The 21,368-nt window shown below is 35.6% G+C and overlaps 2 protein-coding genes across 7 annotated transcripts in view; one reads left to right on the plus strand and one right to left on the minus strand.

Moving 5' to 3' along the window:
• Positions 1-5,446, plus strand: part of AZI2 (5-azacytidine induced 2) — a 28,555-nt gene extending 23,109 nt beyond the window's left edge. For all 3 annotated transcript variants that reach the window (XM_044754280.2, XM_014840932.3, XM_014840934.3), the window contains 2 exons: positions 815-933; positions 3,320-5,446. In XM_044754280.2, coding sequence (XP_044610215.1) covers positions 815-933; positions 3,320-3,732 — 532 coding nt within the window. In that variant the 3' untranslated portion in view covers positions 3,733-5,446. The remainder of the gene's footprint in view (positions 1-814; positions 934-3,319) is intronic.
• CMC1 (C-X9-C motif containing 1) overlaps positions 5,034-21,368 on the minus strand; it is a 90,753-nt gene continuing 74,418 nt past the window's right edge. For all 4 annotated transcript variants that reach the window (XM_014840940.3, XM_044754291.2, XM_070492742.1 and 1 more), the window contains 2 exons: positions 10,782-10,872; positions 5,034-7,299 (listed from right to left, as the gene is read on the minus strand). In XM_014840940.3, the coding sequence (XP_014696426.1) occupies positions 7,179-7,299; positions 10,782-10,872 (212 nt within the window). In that variant the 3' untranslated portion in view covers positions 5,034-7,178. The remainder of the gene's footprint in view (positions 7,300-10,781; positions 10,873-21,368) is intronic.

Raw genomic sequence — 21,368 nt, forward strand, 5'->3', positions numbered from 1 at the left:
AACCTAAACAAAGAAGAAAATCATGAATATCCAAATAAGAATGTTTAGTGGAAGATGAAACTTGTACAAATTAGGATTAAAATAACTAATTTATAATTTCTTAGATAACTGAAATAAAATACTTTTAGTTGTGAGAGGCATTTGTGAAGTTTTATTTCTGTTTCATATAATCCTCTCTCTCTCTCCTTTTCCCTTACCAGGAAATCATCTGGCTCTTCATGTCTTGTGCTGTCATGTCACATTGGTGTAGAACCAACAGTATGAGACAGCCCAGTCAAACATAAAAGAATAGAATACATGAAACTAAATTTTATTTTAATGTGGGCCTGGGTATACATTCAGCAGTTGATACAGCATTTCAATAATCAAAAGATAAATACAAATTTAAAATCCATACATGAATGAATGTCACTTTATACTTCAACAGATTTGCAAAAGAAGAATATACTCCTATTAAGTATATTAACACCACTGTACATTATAGGCCATAATAAAATCTCAGTTCGGAGAAGAGAACTGTAAGAAACTCCTATTGGTTAGAATACTTCTTTTTATAATACCCTTCTGTTTAATAGAGTTCAGTTAATTGCTAGAAGTTAGGTCAGTGTCATTATTATGAATAAAACCTTTTCACTTGTTATAATGCCCTAATTAAATATATGTCAGTTATTTAATGGGGAAGTTATATTTAATTTACATCATCTCAAAACTAATCGAGCAGAAATGTACATATGCTCCTTTCTATTTGAGTTATTCACTTCTGTCCATAAATAGAATCATCATTAACTTTTTTTTTTAAAACCCTGTATTTCAGTGATAATATGCAAAATGCATACTGGGAACTGAGGAGAGAAATGTCTAATTTACATCTGGTGACTCAAGTACAAGCTGAACTACTAAGAAAACTAAAAACCCCAACTGCAATCAAGAAAGGTAAGTCAGTGTTTGCTGGAAACCACTGATTCCAGCTAAACTGCTTGAAGAGCGACTAGCTATCGTATCTTATCGAAATCTCATCAAATGAGTTTGATAAGCCAAAGTATATATAGTATGTTCACAGCCTACCCATTCTCTGCTTTGGCTTCAGTCTCATACTGGTCAACTTCACACATAAAGGTGTTGCTGATGTGTTTTTTCTTCAGTACTGTATTCTTTTCCCCTTGTGGCTTTTTTCTCAGCCAAGTGTTGCTTATGTGTATAAGGCTGAGGTGTTAAGTTTGCTCTAGTTGACCTTTTACCGCAAGTACTTCGTATATTTAAAAAAAAAAAGACACCAAAAGCTATTTTTCATTCCAGTACTACAGAATACACCAAAGACCTAGCTCTTGAAATTGTTTTGAAAAAAATAACTTTGATTCATTGTTTGGTTTTCATTTTTTGTAAACTTTATTTTTCTTTCCATAAAGAACAGATAGTTTAGGTGGAGACTAGGTGTTATCTCCTCATTCCTTTCAACCAACCAAAGATTTTCATCGCTTTGCCTTTCATATTTAATTGCTTGGCTGACTAAAATTTTGAGTTTTGTGTTAACTAGTAGTGGCTGCTTTGACAAAGCTGTTTTTATACCTCAGGGAAAAATCAGTGCATTTGTACCTTTTATTACATAACAGTTCTATTTCTGAAAAGTTGCATAATATAAATTTGAAAGCTCTAAAATTTACTTTTTAAAGGAATGAGATAGGACTTTTTATAAAAAGTAATCACCATCTAATTTAAAATTATTTGCAGCTCAGATTGTCCCTAAAAGAGGACACAAGAGAATTGTATTTTATAGTTTTCCACTTACTGAAGTTGGGGAAAATGTTGCACATTGGGAAGGAAAAGCAAATTCAGAATTCTTTTCTGTTTCTAGAGTGTTAGTTATTTACAAATCAGGCAAAATAATATGGCACTTCAGCAGGCCCTAAATTAATTTATGGTTCATTTTCTCCTTGAGTTTTCCAGTGTCCAGGGTTATATATGAGGCAATTATAAGTTGATGGTAGACATAAGACTTCTCTTAAAAGGGACACTCAGTAATTTTGCAGTGAGTGTTCACTGTGGCTCTTGGTTATATAAGAAGTCTAACTTCCAAAGAATAATAAAGGAGAAATGCTCTTTCCATATTTGGAAATGGCTTATTCATGTGTCCCTTCTGAGCTGGTGAAGGATACATCTTTTGGTGCTTTGAGCTGTAAGTTTTCTAGCACATTTCCTACAACAGTGGCAGGCTTGAGGCCACCACCCCCCACCATAGAACTCAGTGCTTTGAGGAGTAGACAGAGTTGAGACTGGATCACTTTTTTTTCTGACCTACATACCATCCTTGTCCAGAAGCTGAGCACTGTTAGCTCCACATCTCCCCCACTCCTGTCCCTCCTTCTAAGAAAAAAGGCAATGGGCTTATTTCATAATGCAGCTCAGTTTCTTCTAAACTATAGAGAGTTAGTTGCACTTGGCATCCTTCTTGGGCTTAGGATGAAGTTTTCTTTCCTGCCTTGGTAGGTTGATTGGAGGAGGAGGAAAAGCTCACACTACCATTCTGTTGGCTGTGGCTAAATAATAGCTTTACAGCAGTGTTTTCTAAGCCATTAGATGTGTACTAAACACTTTTTTTTGCTATTTTTTTTTTTACTTGACCCATATTGTGACCATAGCAGAATTTACATTTACCATTAAATATTTAGATTGTTTAACTGTACATTACATTAAACATAAACCATTACATCTACCATTAAAAAAACAAAACTGTTTTATCCATAAAAGCCTTTGAATGTTTATTAAAACTTCCTTTGGGTCTTACCAATTCACAGTATAATTATTTCTGCAAAATTTACTTTTGGACCACCTGTGAAAAAAAGATTATAAGGAAAGGGATATCATATTTAATAAAGTTAAACCGAGTAACACCTTTCTTAGTCTCCACTGACACGTTAAACAGTCTGCAAGCCTTCTCCAGCCACGTTAAGAGCCAAGAATAGCATCTTTACTTGTATTTTAACTTTATTGGTTTCCAACTTTTTAAAATATTAAATTCTTCATCTTTATTAGCCCTAAGATATAGGCGGAACAGGATTATGTCCATTGGCAGACGAGAGAAATGACACCTGGAGCAGTTAAGTGACTTACCTAAAGTCCAATGTCAGTAAATAGCTGATCCAGAATTAGAACTCAGAACATTTGTCATCCATCTTCCAGTCACAGTGCCCCAGTGATCACACTAACTTGGAAATGTTAATTTTATTTTCACTTCTAGATTCAACCAAATTAATGAAGTATTACATATTTTATGATCACAAATGCCATGACAACTGACATGTAGCCTGTGCTTTCTTTTTAGCCTATATCCCAGTAGGATGCATGGAAGACCTTGGGAAAGACAGCACAAAACTGCACTTGACGAATTGTACTGCAACATACAGAAGACATTTTCCTGTCTCACCAAATGGCAAAACTCTCTGTCATACTACATCTTCCCCTTTACCGGGAGATATAAAGATTTTATCAGAGAAAGCAATTCTCCAGTCATGGACAGATAATGAGCACTCCGTTCCTCATGATGGTACAAACTTTCAAGAACACAGCTCTTATGGCAGAAATTCTCTGGAAGATAATTCTTGGGTATTCCCAAGCCCTCCTAAATCGAGTGAGACACCATTTGGGGAAGCTAAAAATAAAACTCTGCCTTTATCCATTCTGCCACCACTGCATTACTTGGATCAACATAATCAAAACTGCCTTTATAAGAATTAATTCTGAAGAAATTTATGGTCACGAGGTTGCTGTATCTCCCTCAGTGGTTCTCTCAAGAAATTATTTAACAAACTGAAAGGAAATTTTGATTAAACTTGCAGAGTTCACTATATACATTTGCACATACTGTACTGTATTATGTAGTTGATTTTCCAGTATGAAAGAACACCCTCCAGCTCCATATTCTGGCTAAGAATCAGATATATGCTACTAATTAACAAATTAATAAATAAGATGTTTCAGAAAGACAATTCTACCTTTGGTAATAATTGTAAATTTCTGCCTCTCAAAAAATGGAATTGAAAGTTTTTAGACATGGTTTTAACAAAGCGTATGAAATGCCTAAATATCCATTCATAAAAATAAAGGAGGCCATTAATATCAGAGAAAAATCATATAAGTTGCATAAAGAAGCAAATGGCAATGTGAATACATTATATTTCTGTTGACCTAATGCATAAAGATATGAAAAATAGTACAGTGGAATAATAGGATCTAGGTTTTTCAATCTCTATATGCTATTGTGTTTCAAAGTTTAAGATTTAAAGTCACTTTTTAATCACAATGTTAAAATTTAGAATTGCAATTTGAATTTTAAGACTTGAAATAACCTCATTATTGAAGCCAACTTTGTCCCAGTACATCCCTTAAGTCCTAATTTAAAAAAGTGATGAAATAGTTGAAAAACTATGTGGTGTGTGAATAACCTATTATAATCCTATACATCATCCAATTAGAAGTAGAAAAAGCAGCACAAAGGTTTCAGTCTAATCTGTCCCTTCAGTGGTCCATAGTGAAAATCTAGATGTGTGCTGAACTGTATAAAGTCATTTTCTGCAAAGGGTCTACACCCACTTGTTATGTAGAGCAGCTTATAAATTGTTAGACTTTGTTTTGAAATGTAACATTTTACTAATTGAGAAAGTGATTTTTAATTAAATTAGGAATTTAAATTGTAGAAACCAAATTCTGTGCTGTGTTGATAGAATCATGAAATGTCCCCAAACTCTTTGACTCTAAGTGGCCTGTCATTTATAAACAAAGAAATAACAAGGATGGCTTCACATGGAAATTTATTTAAATTCTTTCAAGGTAGCAGTATTAAGAATATTAGTAATATAATGTATTACTTGGTTCATGAATCTTTTGCCTGAGATAAAGTGTTTCATGTAGGAGGCCTTTATCCTTTTTGATAGACAGTTTCTAATATCTTGAATTCAAAAGAATACTTCAGATATCTCCTATATTAACTGAATAGCATACATACATAAACAGTGTTCACTGTTCACAAGATATTTTTGTCTATTATCTTACTCACTTATTCAAGCTTGTCTTTGATTAATGGAATTGGTGTCAGATGCTGGAATTTATTCTGACCAATGAACACAGCTGACTCAAGGGAGTACAATCTCCTGCCAAGTAATAGAACAAAGCCCAATAAGCATAAAACAAATGCAAGACTCCAGGCTTTAGCTGAGGGAAGCAACTACCTGTGTAATAACAAAGCAGCAGAACCTCTCTCTCATGTGGCTGCGTAGGCTGTACATTATATCTAATCTCTAATGTAGCTTACTGGTTTGCCTTTTTTAAAAACAAGATTGGACATTTTCCTTTGTAAAGAAAATAAGTTGTATGAGCTAATGGCCTGACTAATGTTTTGAACAATGCCAAGAAATTGTTTAATTAAAATAAATTATTTTTGTTTGAAATTGAAGTGGATGTGAAACATTGTCCCTGCCTGTATATTTCAAGGTCAGGTACTAATTGTTAGTTGTTAACTTGATTCGTATAACAGACATTTGTCTTGTTAAACCAACTTATTTTGAGTGGAGAAAATGCTTTTCCCTCCAAACAATAGGGTAGTTATCAAAAAGGTATGCTAGAAAGTCAGTGGTTGATGTTCTTGACAGTTTAAAGTGCTAAAGAAATGATGTGTAAGACCCTTTAGGAAAGATTAACAAAATATTTTTTACCCAGCCATAAATTTTAAATGCACACTTTATGATCACCTCTGCTCTACATAAGATTCAAAGAAATGAGAGAATGGGCCATTTATAATCTATTTAAAATGGAAAATTTTATGTTGACTTCTTTCATACCAGCCAAAACATGCTCTGAAGGGCTTCCCTTGAAAATTTCTTTATTGTTTAGATTTTTATAATGATAACTCAGTTCAGAACATTCTATAACTCAACAAAATGAAGAGAACACAGCTAATAACAAAAAAGCCACTATTCCTTCCTCTTGATCTTATATTAGCTAAAATAAAATATACATCTTATCTAAAATGAAACTGAGGTTCTGCCAAAATGGAACCTAATTCATAAGTAGAGAAGGGACATACCTATGTAGTCAAGTGTGGAACTTGAAGATCTCATTGTTTCTTTAGCATCCTGTTTGCTATTTGCTTTAACTAAGTCCTTTAAAAAAAAACCTCTCAGACCTACTTCATGGGATTGGGGCCAAAGCTAAATCTTATCCTAGTAGGTAGTAATTTAAAATTGTGATTTTAATGAAAACTACGTAAATATACATAAAATTTACTTACCTAGAAACTGGTCGCTGTGGCTATAGTGAAGAGTTAACAGCTCATGGGGAAAAAAAGAGCAACTTTTAATATAAAAGCCCAACCTAGGACCAAATTACTGCATTGAGACAAATTTTTTACAGTAGCTTCTGAAACCATTACTATGTTACAAAATGGTCATTCACCCTTATAAAGACTTTTAAAAAAAGATTAAAATATTTTAAGTAGCCAAATTAACAGGTCAAAGAATGTAATAATACGTTTTAGCAAATTTTCCATCAAAGATGTAAATAAAATTAATTCATATTTAAGTACTTATCTATGTTTCCAAATAAGTCTTTACTACTAATAACAACAATAAGCATTAAAGAGCCTTTGCCATGTCCAAGGCACTGTCCTACGTACTCTACTTACCTGCAATACTCAGTTAATCCTCACAATAATTGTATGAGACTTATTTTCATGGTTGCGTAGCTCATAAGTGGTAGAAGCAGGAAGGCTTCTAGTTCCTAACCATTCTGCTTTACTGCCTAGTTTTTAACACATTGAAGGTGGTCCATTCCTGCTTTCCTTCAGTTACTTGTAGCCCCCATGTTTAGCCATTAGTCTATATATTGGAAGAGAGTAACATAAGATCCCTAATGGAACCCTAAAAACCAAAATTACTGTTAGACAACTATAGTTGTGGAAAAACGAGAAATCCATGATGATCAGGCAAACCATATTCCATTTCACTATTTATTCCTATCCCATTTAATAAACTTAACTTTGAAATTTAAAAAAAAAAATCTTTATTTCAGGTAAAATTAATTACTTCCATAATTTAGGATAAAGGAAACACACTTCCTTGAGTCCATTATTTCAGGTGACTGCAATTTCCATGAATATTAGAGTTCCTGAGTATCACTTGACTATCTGTCTACATGCTTGTGGGAAGCTTCTGGAGCCTCTTCTTGGTAGGAATTCCAGTTTTTCTGAATTCTTCCCTCTCCTTCAGGTATTCCATTTTGCATTCTTCATAAAAGGCTGGATCATTATAGCTACAAGAAGGAAATGAAAATCTTTTAAAGTGAATCACTTTGCAAGTATTTAATGTAAGCTTAATAATATTCAGATATCCAGGTCATCAGGCACAATCTTTAGAAATAGATTTTTAGTAATGGTCATAAATTCATTGTAAACATCAGACTTCCAAACTAGTTAAAGAAAAGGGGAAAAAAAGAAAATACTGTCTTTTTTGAATAGCCCTGTCCCAGAATACAGCAATGAGAAGCACAGCACCTAACCCCAAGGAGCCAGTGGTGTTACAGAGCAGACAAGGAACGACTGCATTACTATTAAGTAGACAAAATGCTATAATAGAGGATGGCCCAGTGCACCATGGAAACATGGAGAAGAAGTGGAGGAGAGGGGAGATGTCATGGGGAAATGCTTAGGTTGCATTTGAACGACCAACAGAAACCCATATAGAAGGCAAATGTAGAAAGCCACCATAGATGAGGAGGAACTGTGATGCCTGAAGAACTGCAAGTAAATTGGTACCACTAAAGCAGATTATGCACAGAGGAGAAAATGCTTGAGAAGAGGCTGGAATGAGAAGAGGCTGGAATGGGCAAAGGCCAAATCACGATGGTCCACTTACGCCATACTATGAAGTTAAATCTACCCTGAAGGCAATGGGGCACTATTAACAGAGCAACTGTAAGATCAGCTACATGTCTTAGATGAATCTGAGAGCATGTGGCAGACAGGCTAAAAGGGGGCAGAAAGGTTAAAGCTGGATGTCCTATAAATAAACTGTTAACAATAATCCAGACAAGAAATGATGAGGGCCTAAGCCAAAGGAGTTGTGATGAAAAGGATGAAATGGATCCAGGAGACATTTAAGGAAATGAAGTCAATAGGAAATAATGAATTAGAGTTAGGAGAGACAAGGAAGATTCTAGATTCTAGACAACTGTCTAATTCACAAAGACACATGATGCAGGAAGAGTTCAGTCTCAGACGTGAAAAAAGCAGCAGAGACATGTCAGGACCTATAGGAAGTAATTGAATCCATAGGTCCAAACTGAGCTTTCTCTAGATTTGAGAATAGAACTGGGGAACCCACTTTAAGGAACAGATTAAGGAAGAAAAGGCTGAGAAGTAGGTAGAAAAGTTAGGGAAATGGGAAAGAGCATTATATAGGAAGCCAGGTAGAAGTGAATTTTAAGTGAGTTCTAGAGAGAGGTCAAGTAAAAGAGAAAAAAATGAAAAGATGTTCATTGGATTTGGCTACCATGAACCCACCAGAACCTTTGGGAAGAGCAGTTTCAGTGGAGTGAGGGCGGAAGTCAGATTGCAGTTTATTGAGGAAGGAATGAAGATAAGACAGCGAGAAATAAAAGAGCACAAACAATTAATGTTTCAAGATGTCACTATGAAGAGATGAGAGAGGGTAGTGGCTACATTCATTTCAAGGAATGTCAATAGTAAATAACAAAGCAGAGCACTTGCTTTTTCACAGATGAAAAAATACTATTTCTTAGAGTACGTTGATACCTAAGGTCAAGCAAAATTCTTCCTTAGTAACTGTGCATCTACTTTCAGCAAATGTCACATCCCTCTTTGTTTCCTTCACTGCTTATCTCTCCTCTAAACAAACAAGCAGCCTCCTCTCATCCTTCCTAGTTCCTCCCCTAGAATGGACTAGAACCTGTTATTTTCCCCTCCTATTTCTAGGAGATGAGAGATGGAAGAATATTCAAATGATTAATATTCAGATAAAAGCTAACAAATACAATTAAAAAAAGAGCTAACATTTACTGAGTACCCACTATGTGCCAGGCATTATGGTAATGTGTTTACACATAGTACCTCACAATCACTCCATGGGGAATAATTAACCCAACTTAGAGTGAGGAACCTGCCCCAGGTCGCACGGCTCGCTAAGCTCTGGCTGACCCAGAGTCAAGCCCAGGCTGCCCTCTCCACAGTCCATGCTCCTGTCCTTCCTGCTTCAGTGCTGCCCTGTCTGGAAGGAGGGATGATTTGTCAAACTAATCATAACAAGTTATGATGATTGAAACTAGGGTGTAAAAATTCTTTAATCAATATGTAAAAGAATTCAACCAATTCAGTCAGTCACACAGAAGTTAAAGAGGTTCATTTATCGATTAAACATCTCTTGGGAGCACTAGGGAATAGAACTAGAAGAATAAGTTGTCACAGAATGAACTCTTACTCCTCTACAGGAAACACTTAGTGCAGGTCCTGGACCATAAATAAGGGCTGCTATTACAATTATTTTTATTTATTATTAACTTGAGAAAAAACATGTGACCTTAGAGAGTGTTTCTTCATCTATAAATGTAGATATTAATTGAAATAATCTCTAGTCTTCCAACTACAGCATTTGAAAAAAAATCCATAAATTTATATGTACATTATTTGTTATCAAAAAAGACAACAGGGGATGGCCCTGTGGCATAGCGGTTAAGTCTGGCATGCTCTGCTTTAGCAGCCTGGGTTTGCACGTTGGGATCCTGGGCACAGACCTACATCCCTCATCAAGCCATGCTGTGGTGGCAACTCACATACAAAATAGAGGAAAATTGGCACAGATGTTAGCTCAGGGATAATCTTCCTCAAGCAAAAAAAAGGAAGATTGGTAAAGGTGTTAGCTCAGATCGAATCTTCCTCACCAAAAAAAAAGAAAAGAAAAGAAAAGAAAACAAATATAAGACTCAGATAACCATTAATTTCTCTTTTTCTAATTCCCTAAGAAGCATCAAGCCATACTGACATATATGCTTCACAGGCTAGGGGAGCAGAGTACAGAAGGAAATAAGGGCTTACCAAAACTACAGTCTCACAACTATTAATTAACTGTATTTACTTAAGTACTGCCAAGTACTGTCTGTCAATAACGTAAGTAATAAAATGTGGGGAGATACAACAAAAAGCACCTGCATTCAAAGAATTTCCCATATTTTTACTTTACGATTCAAGGAACTACAACAAAATATCAGTGAACAAATTTAAGAATTATTTTTAAAATTAATTTAACTTCAGAAATCTAAATTTGCCTTTGTATCCTTCATTTGATTTACTGCAACTTTCCTAAGAGTTAAATTAAATTAATACAAAAAATCACAAGGCTGGCAAAGGTCTTAGAGATAGTCTAATTCATTATCTTTTCATTAGAAGAGAGAAATAAACTCATCTATGATATATTCTATAGATCAAATTGTTCATGAAAAGGAATTTGTTAAATCACTTGAAAAATCATATATTTTTGTTTACTGACCTCATATTTCTAATCAGATACAATGTCAACCCGCATAACTTGAAAAGACCCTTCATAAATGTGTTACTTTTTTTAGAATAACCTTTAACAAATTGAAATTTTAGATTCAGCCAACAATATGATGGATTTGGTGGGGGGAAGTACAGAATATATATTGAGATAAATAACATACTCTTACCTCCTACATATATTACACACATACAGAAGCACAAACACTATGAGGTAACTACTTACTGAGCAATTAGACATTCTTTCAAGGCAGAATTTTCTTTCCGGCATTTTACTACCATAAGGACTCCAGAGTCCTTGCAACATTTGGTAAAATCTGAAATAGAAAATTTGGAAGGAAAACATTAACTGGTAATGACATCAATATAATTATTAACAGCTCTAAAATATTCATTCATTTAACATCTATGACCTAGATTGTTCTTGGCACAGAGTTCACACTCCACAAAAGACACGAACATGAACAAAAGGCAGAGTACACTGAGCATCGTCTACTTTGTAGAAATTAAGAATGCGATTTGCAAGGAGGGAGAGAGGACCTCTGAGTTAGAGTGAGGAGGTTTCATGGAGGCAGATGGGATGCAGAGAATAACTAGGATTTCTAATAGAGAAAAAGAGGATATTCTAGAAGAAATGAGTAAGAAAACTAAAAGGGGAGTTGTTTCCAGACATTGGCATCTGGGGTCCTGTCTCTGCAAGTCTTCTGATGGCATCAAGATATCCCCTTTCTCGGGGCTGGCTCTGTGGCCGAGTGGTTAAGTTTGCGTGCTCTGCTGCGGCAGCCTAGGGTTCGGATCCTGGGCACAGACATAGCAGAACTTGTCAGGCCACGTTGAAGCAGCGTCCCATATCCCACAACTAGAAGGACCTGCAACTAAGATATACAACTATGTATGGCAGGGTTTGAGGAGATAAAGCAGAAAAAAAAAAAAAGATTGGCAACAGTTTTTAGCTCAGGTGCCAATCTTTAGGGGGAAAGAAAAAAAAAGATATCCCCTTTCTTTAAGACAACCTGCCACGGTGCCTTAACTCCTGATAACAGGGCTCCCACTCAATTCCCGAGTCACCTCTTAGCTGCCCCAGAAAATTCACATGGCTTTCTGTCAAATTTCCATTCTGGCAGTTTACCTTTTCAATTGTACTGGCCCCTTTGGTAGCCTGCCTTCTCAGATCTGAGATCTGAGGACCAGCAACTCAGAAAAGCCTGGTGCCACGATCCACCCACAGCTGGGCCACTTGCTAATCTGTCTGGTGTTTGCTTTGGGTCAGACTCGATCCTACCTTCTCCTTCCAGAGGACAGCGTGCTTCGCTCCCCACCTTTTGCAGCTACTCTCCTGAACTATCCCGGTCCTTCCTCCCGACCACTGGCTGCTCTAGTTCCAGGCTCTGCCACATCCAATCTGCTGTAAGTAACCAACCATCTCCATGGCAAATCTTATAATATGATATCACCCTCGCAAAGAAGCTGTAGGCAAAAAAATAAATATTTTCTGAATATTTTCTATAATTCCTTTAACACAAAATTATCAAGATTCCTCTCTTTTCTTGAGCTGTGTTACCCTTCCAGTTACTAAGGAATATAATTTATAATCATCTTAAAGTAAGCAGGTAAGTTTTAGGAGTCTCCAAGAAGACAGATACTTATAATAGGTAACAAAAAGATTTTTAAACTACAAGCAAACTGGGACTGATTGAGATCTGTTAAATGCAGAAAAAACTCATTAGAGGGACTGTGCTGAGACAAGAGCCCTACAGCATAGATATCTGTATCTACCTGCAGCATCATAGCCTACTTTGAAGGATAAGGAGAACTGGAACAAGGACAACAGATGCAGGAAATTACTTTAATTCAAATAATTTAATGTGGTTGGTCACATTAAATTATGGGTGACATGTAATACTCTACTTAAAAGACACACAGGATTAGCTTCCTTCAGCTCCTTGTTGGCTAGTCCCAGCAGTACCACCATTTGCTCTCTGATTCCTAAACCTAATCACGTATCTCTTATTCCAACTACAAATGTTCTTGTTCCTCTCTGTGCAGATGAGCTGGGCACACGGGCCAGATCAGACTGAGAGAATTTGACTAAGGAACCCCCACAACTCAAAAACTCAAAGTTGACTTACAATCAGCTCCTTATCAGTGGAGAGCCTGAGGCTATCCAAAGTTTGCATGGCTATCAAAAAGTCCATTAACATTTCACTATGGAATGTCATTAGCATTCCTACATGTTAATTTTTCTACTTATAGCATGGCAATAAGATCTACCTTTCTAGAAGTAAAGATCATGATACCAAGTAAAAATCAAGACATGGGCACTCCTCAAAGGGAATATGTACATTAAATTAATCCAGAAGACTAAGGGCTTCTTTAAGGGAACTGCCATGTTCCATGGTGGTGATGAACCCCAGGCTGACTCCTCTGCACCACTTTACCCTTACTGTAACCTCAGAGACCCCGAGCGGACCAGTTCACTCAGATAATGTCTAGAAGAAGGATCATTAGCATCATGAGTTTTGCCTAATGGAAATATGCTAGTTAAGCAAACCCCAGTCCTTTTCTGGAAAACACAAAAATCATGACTATTATCAAAAGTCTACTTTCTGAATTTAACAAACCCAATACTTTTACACTTGAGAAATTCACAATAGAATGCTTAGGTATCGCATTATTTTAAGATTTGTTTTCCCTAATATGAGCAAAATGTCCTTAGTAGGGAATTGATGCAAGAGAGCATTTATGTGTTCTGATTGCAATAAAGGCACAGTCTATATATTTTCACACTTGTCCAAATCTCTTCAGGGATAACTGCGACTGGCCTGAAGCCTCAAGCTGTTTGTAAGATTTTTGTCACTTGTTTAGCAACAAGATTTTAATGAGGATCCTTCTTTCATACTACATTAGCATACGTTCATATAATAGTGATGTTGCTAATACTGCCAACTGATGTCTAAAATAGTATTCTGAAACAAATCCAATTTAAATTGCTTCTGTCTTTCAATGTTACGTTAAACGTTAAAAAGCTTGTACACTTGTATATAAATAACAATTTTAATTACCATTAAAGACTATGAAAATAAAATTTCATTTACTTAAGTATATTTTAAGGTAATACAAATGAGTATCAATAAACAGTGAGAGTAGAGATGATTAAAAGGTTTTCCAAAGTTTAAAGAAATGTGCTTAAAGAAAGCATTCAAGGCTTTTTTTCTTTAAAATATCAAGAACATGAGATTCTTTCTTTTGTAAACCTTCATTTCTCTAAAAGAAAACACTTAGTACTATATAATAAACAATTGGTAAAAATACTGTTTGGGTATAATAAGATTTGGATCAAGTACATCTAGGAAAAATAGAAAGAGATAAAGTCTTCTCCCAACTTTAGTCTAAGTAAAGTAATCCTATTGTAATCAAGTACATGTAGTCTATATAATTTCCAGTTTACATAACAGAAAATTTGGGGGGAGCCTCCATATAAAAGCAGTAAGAGAGATAATGGATTGGAATTGTTTATAACTCAATTTATGGAACTTTCAAATATTTTAATATTTAAATAACCAATAATAAGGTTTCTTAATTAAGCCATGGATAAGAATTTATGGAGCAACAACTGTGCATGGAAATAGAAATACCAGGTACTCGATGTTTTACACTTTTCATTTAGGCGGTCTCAAGCAACTTATTTTGCAAATTTAGTCATCTAGTTAGAACTAAAGCATTCAATGAGAGAGAATTTAAAAACATATCAAATTAAAAGAAATAATCCCCAATGTCTCATGTTTTTGACTAAAACCATTCCTTTATATCTCCGCTAATTTATAATTTTTTAAAATCTTAGTCTTATGAATTTTTATACAACTACCTTTAGATATAGTACTTATTTCTAACTTTCCAGTACTTTTATTTCCTTAATCAGTAAAATATTTATAAAGTACCTATTTTTTCCAGTATTACAAAAAGCAAAGATACATTTGGATATCAATATAATTTAGAATTCTAACATTAAGCTATGTGTAATATTTGTGTGACTATACCATCATCTTAATGGTTTCACCTTTAAATCTGGAACTTCAATTGAATTTAAATGATAAACTTTTAGGAGGTCTTGCCTATTAAACACATGTAGTAGGGCAGATTTTAAAATGATTCTAAATTCATAATATATCATCAACTCTACAACTGGAAATCTTATGCATAAAACTTTTTCCTTATATAGAAGTGGATAAGAATAAAAACAGAAATGTACTTTAAATATAATGTACAAAAGATCTTTTGACCAGTTATTGAATCATAAGAGCTTTTAAAAATATAGAACTAAAAATGATACAATTTGGAGAGTGTTGGGTAGGTGCTGACTTTTAGTAAGATTTTCCTCCAGATAAAGGTGTCTGCAGTTTTAAATTTTTAATATAAATTAAAATCTAAAACTAATTTTTCTCAGGAAAAGCAATCTTTTAAGTGAAGACTACCATAGTGAACAGTGTCATGTCAGGTCCCTGTAGACAGTGCCTAAGTGCTGTGCAGCTCTCAGTAATCATCATCCCCTCTGGAAACTGTGAAGTTAAAAGTGCCTGAAGATGACAGGAGGTCACTCTCAGGTTTGGGCTCCCCAGTTTCAAATGCAGTGATGGAGGCCTGAACCAAGGCAGAGGCAATGAAGACAACAGACCCCTCTCCTTTCTGAAGACTACTCAGCTGAAGGAAACCAAGGCCACAAGGCCACAAGCACATCATTCTATATAACCGTCAGCACGAACATTATTTTATGTGAAAGATTTTGTAAACAGTTCTGACTTTATGTACCTCTGTTTATAAAATCTAGTAACAAAATTGTAGATCTCTTTGCAACCTCTAAGTCAATGACCCCAGTAGGCTGATGTTTGGAAAGAATTCAGGCCAATGCAACCTACAAACAAAACCTAATATTATAAATAATTCCAGACTGGATGAGAAGCTAATTAGGACAAGCGTGATTTGTTCAAACAGTTGAAAAAGGTCTATCAGTGAGTATTTGCCAGCAAAAATTCTAACAACAACAAAATTCCAAACTTTTTCAAGGGATCTGTAAAACTAATCGTTCAAATGGAAAAACATGACATGCAGAAACCAGAGGATCTCTCATAAGACACATATGAAACAGTGGCTTCTTCACTGCACTCACCCCTTTAAAACTGTCCAAAGGTAAATCTAAAATACTACAGATGGGAAATCGCCAAATCAGGCTGTCACCTTAATGTTTAAGAAGAGATCCAATAGTAAATATTTCATTAATTTTTTCTTAAATTACCAAAGTAGAATGAAAAAGAAAAAAATCACTTATATTCCTGCCTTCACAATAGCAACAACAACAATAATAATAGCTAACACTTTTTGTGTTTACTATGTGCAGGCACTGTCCAATGGGTTATTTCAGGCTTCATAGGTATTAACTGATTCGATAAATTAAAATTTTTATTTTTTTCACATATTTTCAGTACTTATCCGTAAGCTCACAAAATATCATTCATTCGCTCAACAAACAATTTCAAAGTACTTACTATGAGCCTAGCACTGTGCTAGGCTCTAGGGTTGCCACGCTGAACAAAACAGAGCGTTCCTGCCCTATGGCAGCTAAAAACAATCTCTGAGGAAGACAGTTAAAAAATGCTAAGAGTTGAGTTTGACATCTACTCTGAGAGGGGAAGGGCAGGGAGGGTGCTATGGAAGCACAGAATTGGATCTCCAAACCTATTCAAGAGAGACTTCCCATGAGAAGTACTTTTAAGCTACAACCTATACAGACCTGCCAAAGAGGAGGAGGAAGAGTGTTCTGGACAAAGGGAAAGGTGCAGGAGAAGGTCTGAAGGTCAATAGGCAGGACATATTACAGAGAGTAATCCAGAAGAGCTGGAACATTTCAGGTTATTTGGTTGTGTGTGCATGCATGTGTGTGTGTTTGGTGGATAGCAGGTGGGGAGGAAAGGCATGTACCAATCATGACTGGTAGGAAGGCTTTGTCCTAAGGGCAATGGAAATCCTTAGAGAGTTTCAAACAGTGGAACAGCATAATCAGATTTCCTTCTGCAGAGAACTAGAAGAGCAGGCAGGGGAGGCAGGAATGGAAACAATAGGAAACGCATTAGGAAGTGAGTACACTAATCCAAGCAAGAGATGGCAAGGGGCTAAAAGGGCCAATGAAGTGGGAATGTAGATGACTACAACTGAAACTTGACAGGACTTGGGGTAAAATTAGTTAGGAGGGTAAGAGATGAAGAGGCAAGGATAACTGTTAAATTCCTTGCTGGGAGCATGATGCACAGTTTGATGACTTAAAAAACACCACAAAAAGAACAGCATATGATGTTGTTCTCTTTTGGTTGGAGCCAGTGGAGGGAGACGGGGTAAAGATGATGATGAGTTTAAGACACGTTCAGCCAGGGGGCCTGTGAAACATCCAAGTAGAGTTGTCCAAAAGGTAGTTAGCTATATGGGTCTGAAGCAAGTCTGCAGACACTGTTTTGATAGAAGTAACTCATTAAAAATAATGGAAAGAAAAGAGGCCCTATTCAACCACTGAGGAACACCACTATTTAAGGGTGTAGCAGAGAGTGAGGAGACTAGAAAGATGGGGAGGACTATGTGGCATTAGAGAAGTCATGGAAACCAAGTGATTGAGCCTCAAGTATATAATCAGGGTCCATCGGACCCAATTTTAGTTTTTGAGTTTCTTTTATGAGTAGTTCTAACTATTGTAAAGATGATATTTTATGACTTTTATGTTTTAGAGGCCTTCCAAAAAACCAAAGAAAATTGACATATTTTGTAATACAATAAAACTATTTTATCTCGCAATTATCATATAAGTTCATTGAATCATGACTGTTACAAAGCTAAGATATGATATAGACTCTTAGTGGTCTTATTTTTCCTATATCTTGAAAGATTTTACTATATCATCCTAGGAATTATTTCATCATGACTCATCAATTATCCCCAAGGATGTAAAAAATGACTAAAATAATAAGAAAACAAAATGACAGAATCACCTAGAAGCATGATGCAACAGTGAAATAAACCTTCATTACTACATTAGTTTTCTTATTGTATTGCCTACTGTATTACATCATTGTTCATGAATATACAATCATGTACCATATAAGGACATTTTGGTCAACTATGGACTACAAATACAGCAGTGGTCTCAAAAGATTAGTACCATATAGCCTAGGTGCCAAGTAGGCTATCTACCATCTAGGTTTGTGTAAGCACGCTATATGATGTGCACACAACTACAAAATCACCTAAGGACGCATTTCTCAGAACACATCCCCCTTGTTAAGCAATGCATGACTGTATAAATGTTGTCTTTTTGGGTTTTGCTCTCCTTGAACACAGTTGAGATTTGAGATTTTTTTTTTAAATTTTATTACTATGTTAGGTAGAATAATAGCCCCAAAAGATGTCCAAGTCCTAATTCCAAGAACCAGTGAATATGTTAGGTTACCTGGCAAAGGGGGATTAAGGTTGCTAATCAGACGATCTTAAGGGAGATTATCCTGGATTACCTAGGTGGGCCCAACGTAATCACAAGGAGCCTTAAAAGTAGAAGGAGGAGGCAGAAAAAAAACAGAAGAGAAAGATATGATGATGGAAGCAGGGTCAAACAAATGTTACCCTGCTGGCTTTAAAGATGGCAAAAGGGGAACACCAGCCAAACAATGAGGGGTTTTCTTATAGACTGACTGTGTTCCCTCAAAATTCATATGTTGAAACCCTTCTGCTCCCCTACTCCCCAGCCATGCAATGGCATTAGGCAGTAGGACCTCTGGGAGGTAATTAGGATTAGATAAAGTCATGAGGGTGGAGCCCTCATGAATGAGAAGAATGACCTTCTAAGAGTCATGAGAGGGCTTGCTTCCTCTCTCTGCTCTCCACCATGTGAGAACACAAAAAGAAGTCAGCAGTCTGAAACCCTGAAGAGGCTTCTCACCAGGACCTAATCGAGCTGGCAACCTAATCTAGGACTTCCAGCCTCCAGAAATGTGAGAAATGAAGTTCTGTTGTTTATTAGTCATCCCATTTATGGTATTTTTGTTATAGCAGCTCGAGCTAAGACAGGCATCTAGAAGCTGAAACAACCAGACTTTCCCATAGAGCCTCCAGAAAGCTTTGCCAATATCTTGATTTTAAGTCAGTAAGACCTCAGTAAGACTTCTGAACTACAGAACTGTAACATAATAACTTTGTGTTGTTTCAAGCTACTAAGTTTGTATAATTTGTTACAGCAGCAATAGTAAACTAATACACTGCCTATAATGGAAAAAAGAAAACTGACAAAAAGATGCTACACAATTATTAGATGAATCAGAAGATGAATGCAAAGAAACCTGCAGCAGTACTCTAGACTCTAATGATGATGGTGAAATTGATTGTATAAGCGTAATCATCGATTCTGAATCTTCAGATGACAATATCCTAGATGACCTTTCCCCAAATCAGGAACTGATGAGTAAATAGTACATTTTGAAGGACAAAAAAGAAATATGGTATTCTCATGCCATTAGTCATTCAACAGGAGGGATTTTTCATGCAGTATTTTGTAACGAGAACCTGTACAATTCCATTGTGTTAAAGGAGATATGGCAGCATCCATCTTTTATGATATCTGAGTGCTGAAATTTCCTTGATCCAAATGTGAAAGGTAGCTGTATAAACAAAGATAATTAGAAGGAAACAGTATTTATGGTACGTATAAGTCTAAAAATGGAAACATTTTAAAATTAAGGAGGAAAAAAGATGGCCATCCTCTCTTTAACAAAATAGGTAGCCATCAGCGTTTTCAAAAATGTTGCATTTTAAAGATGCAAGTACAAGAAGCAGGCTTAATGGTAAACTAGAACCCATTAGAGATGTGTTTGAAATCTGGAGCCAGCACGTACAAGATAGATATGTTCCAGGTTCATGATAAACAGTTGGTTGCATTCAAAGGACACTGACCATTTCAAATACAAAATTTTCAAAACAGGAAAACATGGAATAAAAATTGGGGCTTGCTGTGTTTACTTCTTACTAAAATTTCTAAAGTCAGTATCCCTTTGTTCTTTTGTACATTTTTTGAACATGATTTTAAAATATAAAGATAAACATAAAAGATCGTCCATCAGATGACTATCTTTTCTGGGATTGTCTGGGTTAAAGAAGGAGCGGTCATTATTACCAAATGCTGCTGAGACGTCTACTAAGATAAAGAGAGAAAATCACCTATTAGTTTTTAACGTTAAAATTTTAAGTCCTACTACTGTCCAGAAATATCTTTGATTTGCATAATGCCAAGGAGGGGATTAGGCCAAACAAAAATCTTTGCTCCTTATCAATGATGCATTAAACAGAGCTTTTATTTTCAACTCTCTAGGATAATGATTTCCTTAATCAAGTGTTCATTAAATACAAAATATGGTTCCTAACTTCAACGTGTTTATTATACAGTGGCAGACACAGGAAGGAATTCAATAATAATACCATGTAGTTGTGTCTTCATTCAGTCAACTTGGGTTTGTAACCCTCTAAACCTTGCATTGTGCAATATGGTAGCCACTAGTCACATGTGGTTCTTGAACACTTTAAATGTGGGTAGACTGAATTGTGGCATGTTGCAAGTGTAAAATACACAGTGGATGTTAAAAGCTTAGGATGAAAAAAGTTATGTAAAATATCTCAATCATTTTTATACTGACTGCATGTTGAAAAGATAATATTTTGCATATGACAGATGAAATAAAATACCATACTGAAGTTAATTTTATCTTTTTTAATTAATTTCACATTTTTAAAATGTGGCTGCTATAAATTTAAAATTATAAATATGGCTCACATTATATTTCTATTGTCCAATAAAACTTTCTGCAATGATGGAAATGTTCTCTGCACTTTCCAATACTGTGGCCACTAGCCACACTGAGCACTTGAAACATGGCTAATGCAACTGAGAAACTGAATTTTTCATTTTAATTAACTTTAATTAACTTAAATAGCCACATGTGACTAGTGGCAGCCATACTGGACAACGCAGCTCTAGACATTTTTAGTTCCCTATACTGCAGGTGAGATGCAAATAGGCAGCTGGTGCTGAGTTGGCTATTGCTTCATGATTTGAACTTTATGATCATTTTAGGCTCAATAATCTTCCTTATCTTTCCTTAAGGCACATTTTTCTATCCATTGATCCTTTTTAAGCCTATTAAAATACCTAATCAAAATACAATATTTAAGGAAATAAAAACTAAGTATAAATAATTATTCAATAAACTTTAGCCACTTAGCTGGTATTCAACAAACAGCTGAATAAGTAAATCAATAAATTCTATGAATGAGTGTAAAATTTATAATTCTGGCTTTCTACTAGGCTTCAGTTGATTTAACTCACCCTTATATTTATGAATATGGTTTTGTTAAATAATCTCTCCCATGGCATAGACTGTTATGTAATGACACAGATCTAAATTTTTGACAATGTTCTTTATCATCATTAGTTCTTGAGTTTAGTCAGGGTTGTATTTAGAATTCATCCAAAGACAAAGTTCAAAAGACATTACATAAAATGTAGGGGTTTAGGGCCAGTGCAGCGGCATAGTGGTTAAGTTCGCGCACTCTGCTTCAGTGGCCCAGGGTTCACAGGTTTGGATCCCAGAAGCAGACCTACACGCCCCTCATCAAACCATGCTGTGGGGGCAACCCACATACAAAATAGAGGAAGATGTTAGCTCAGTGACAATCTTCCTTGAGCAAAAAGTGGAAGACTGGCAACACATGTTAGCTCAGGGCCAATCTTCCT

The sequence above is a fragment of the Equus asinus genome, chromosome 21 (genome assembly GCF_041296235.1).
Source record: "Equus asinus isolate D_3611 breed Donkey chromosome 21, EquAss-T2T_v2, whole genome shotgun sequence".
NCBI classification, from domain to species: domain Eukaryota; kingdom Metazoa; phylum Chordata; class Mammalia; order Perissodactyla; family Equidae; genus Equus; species Equus asinus.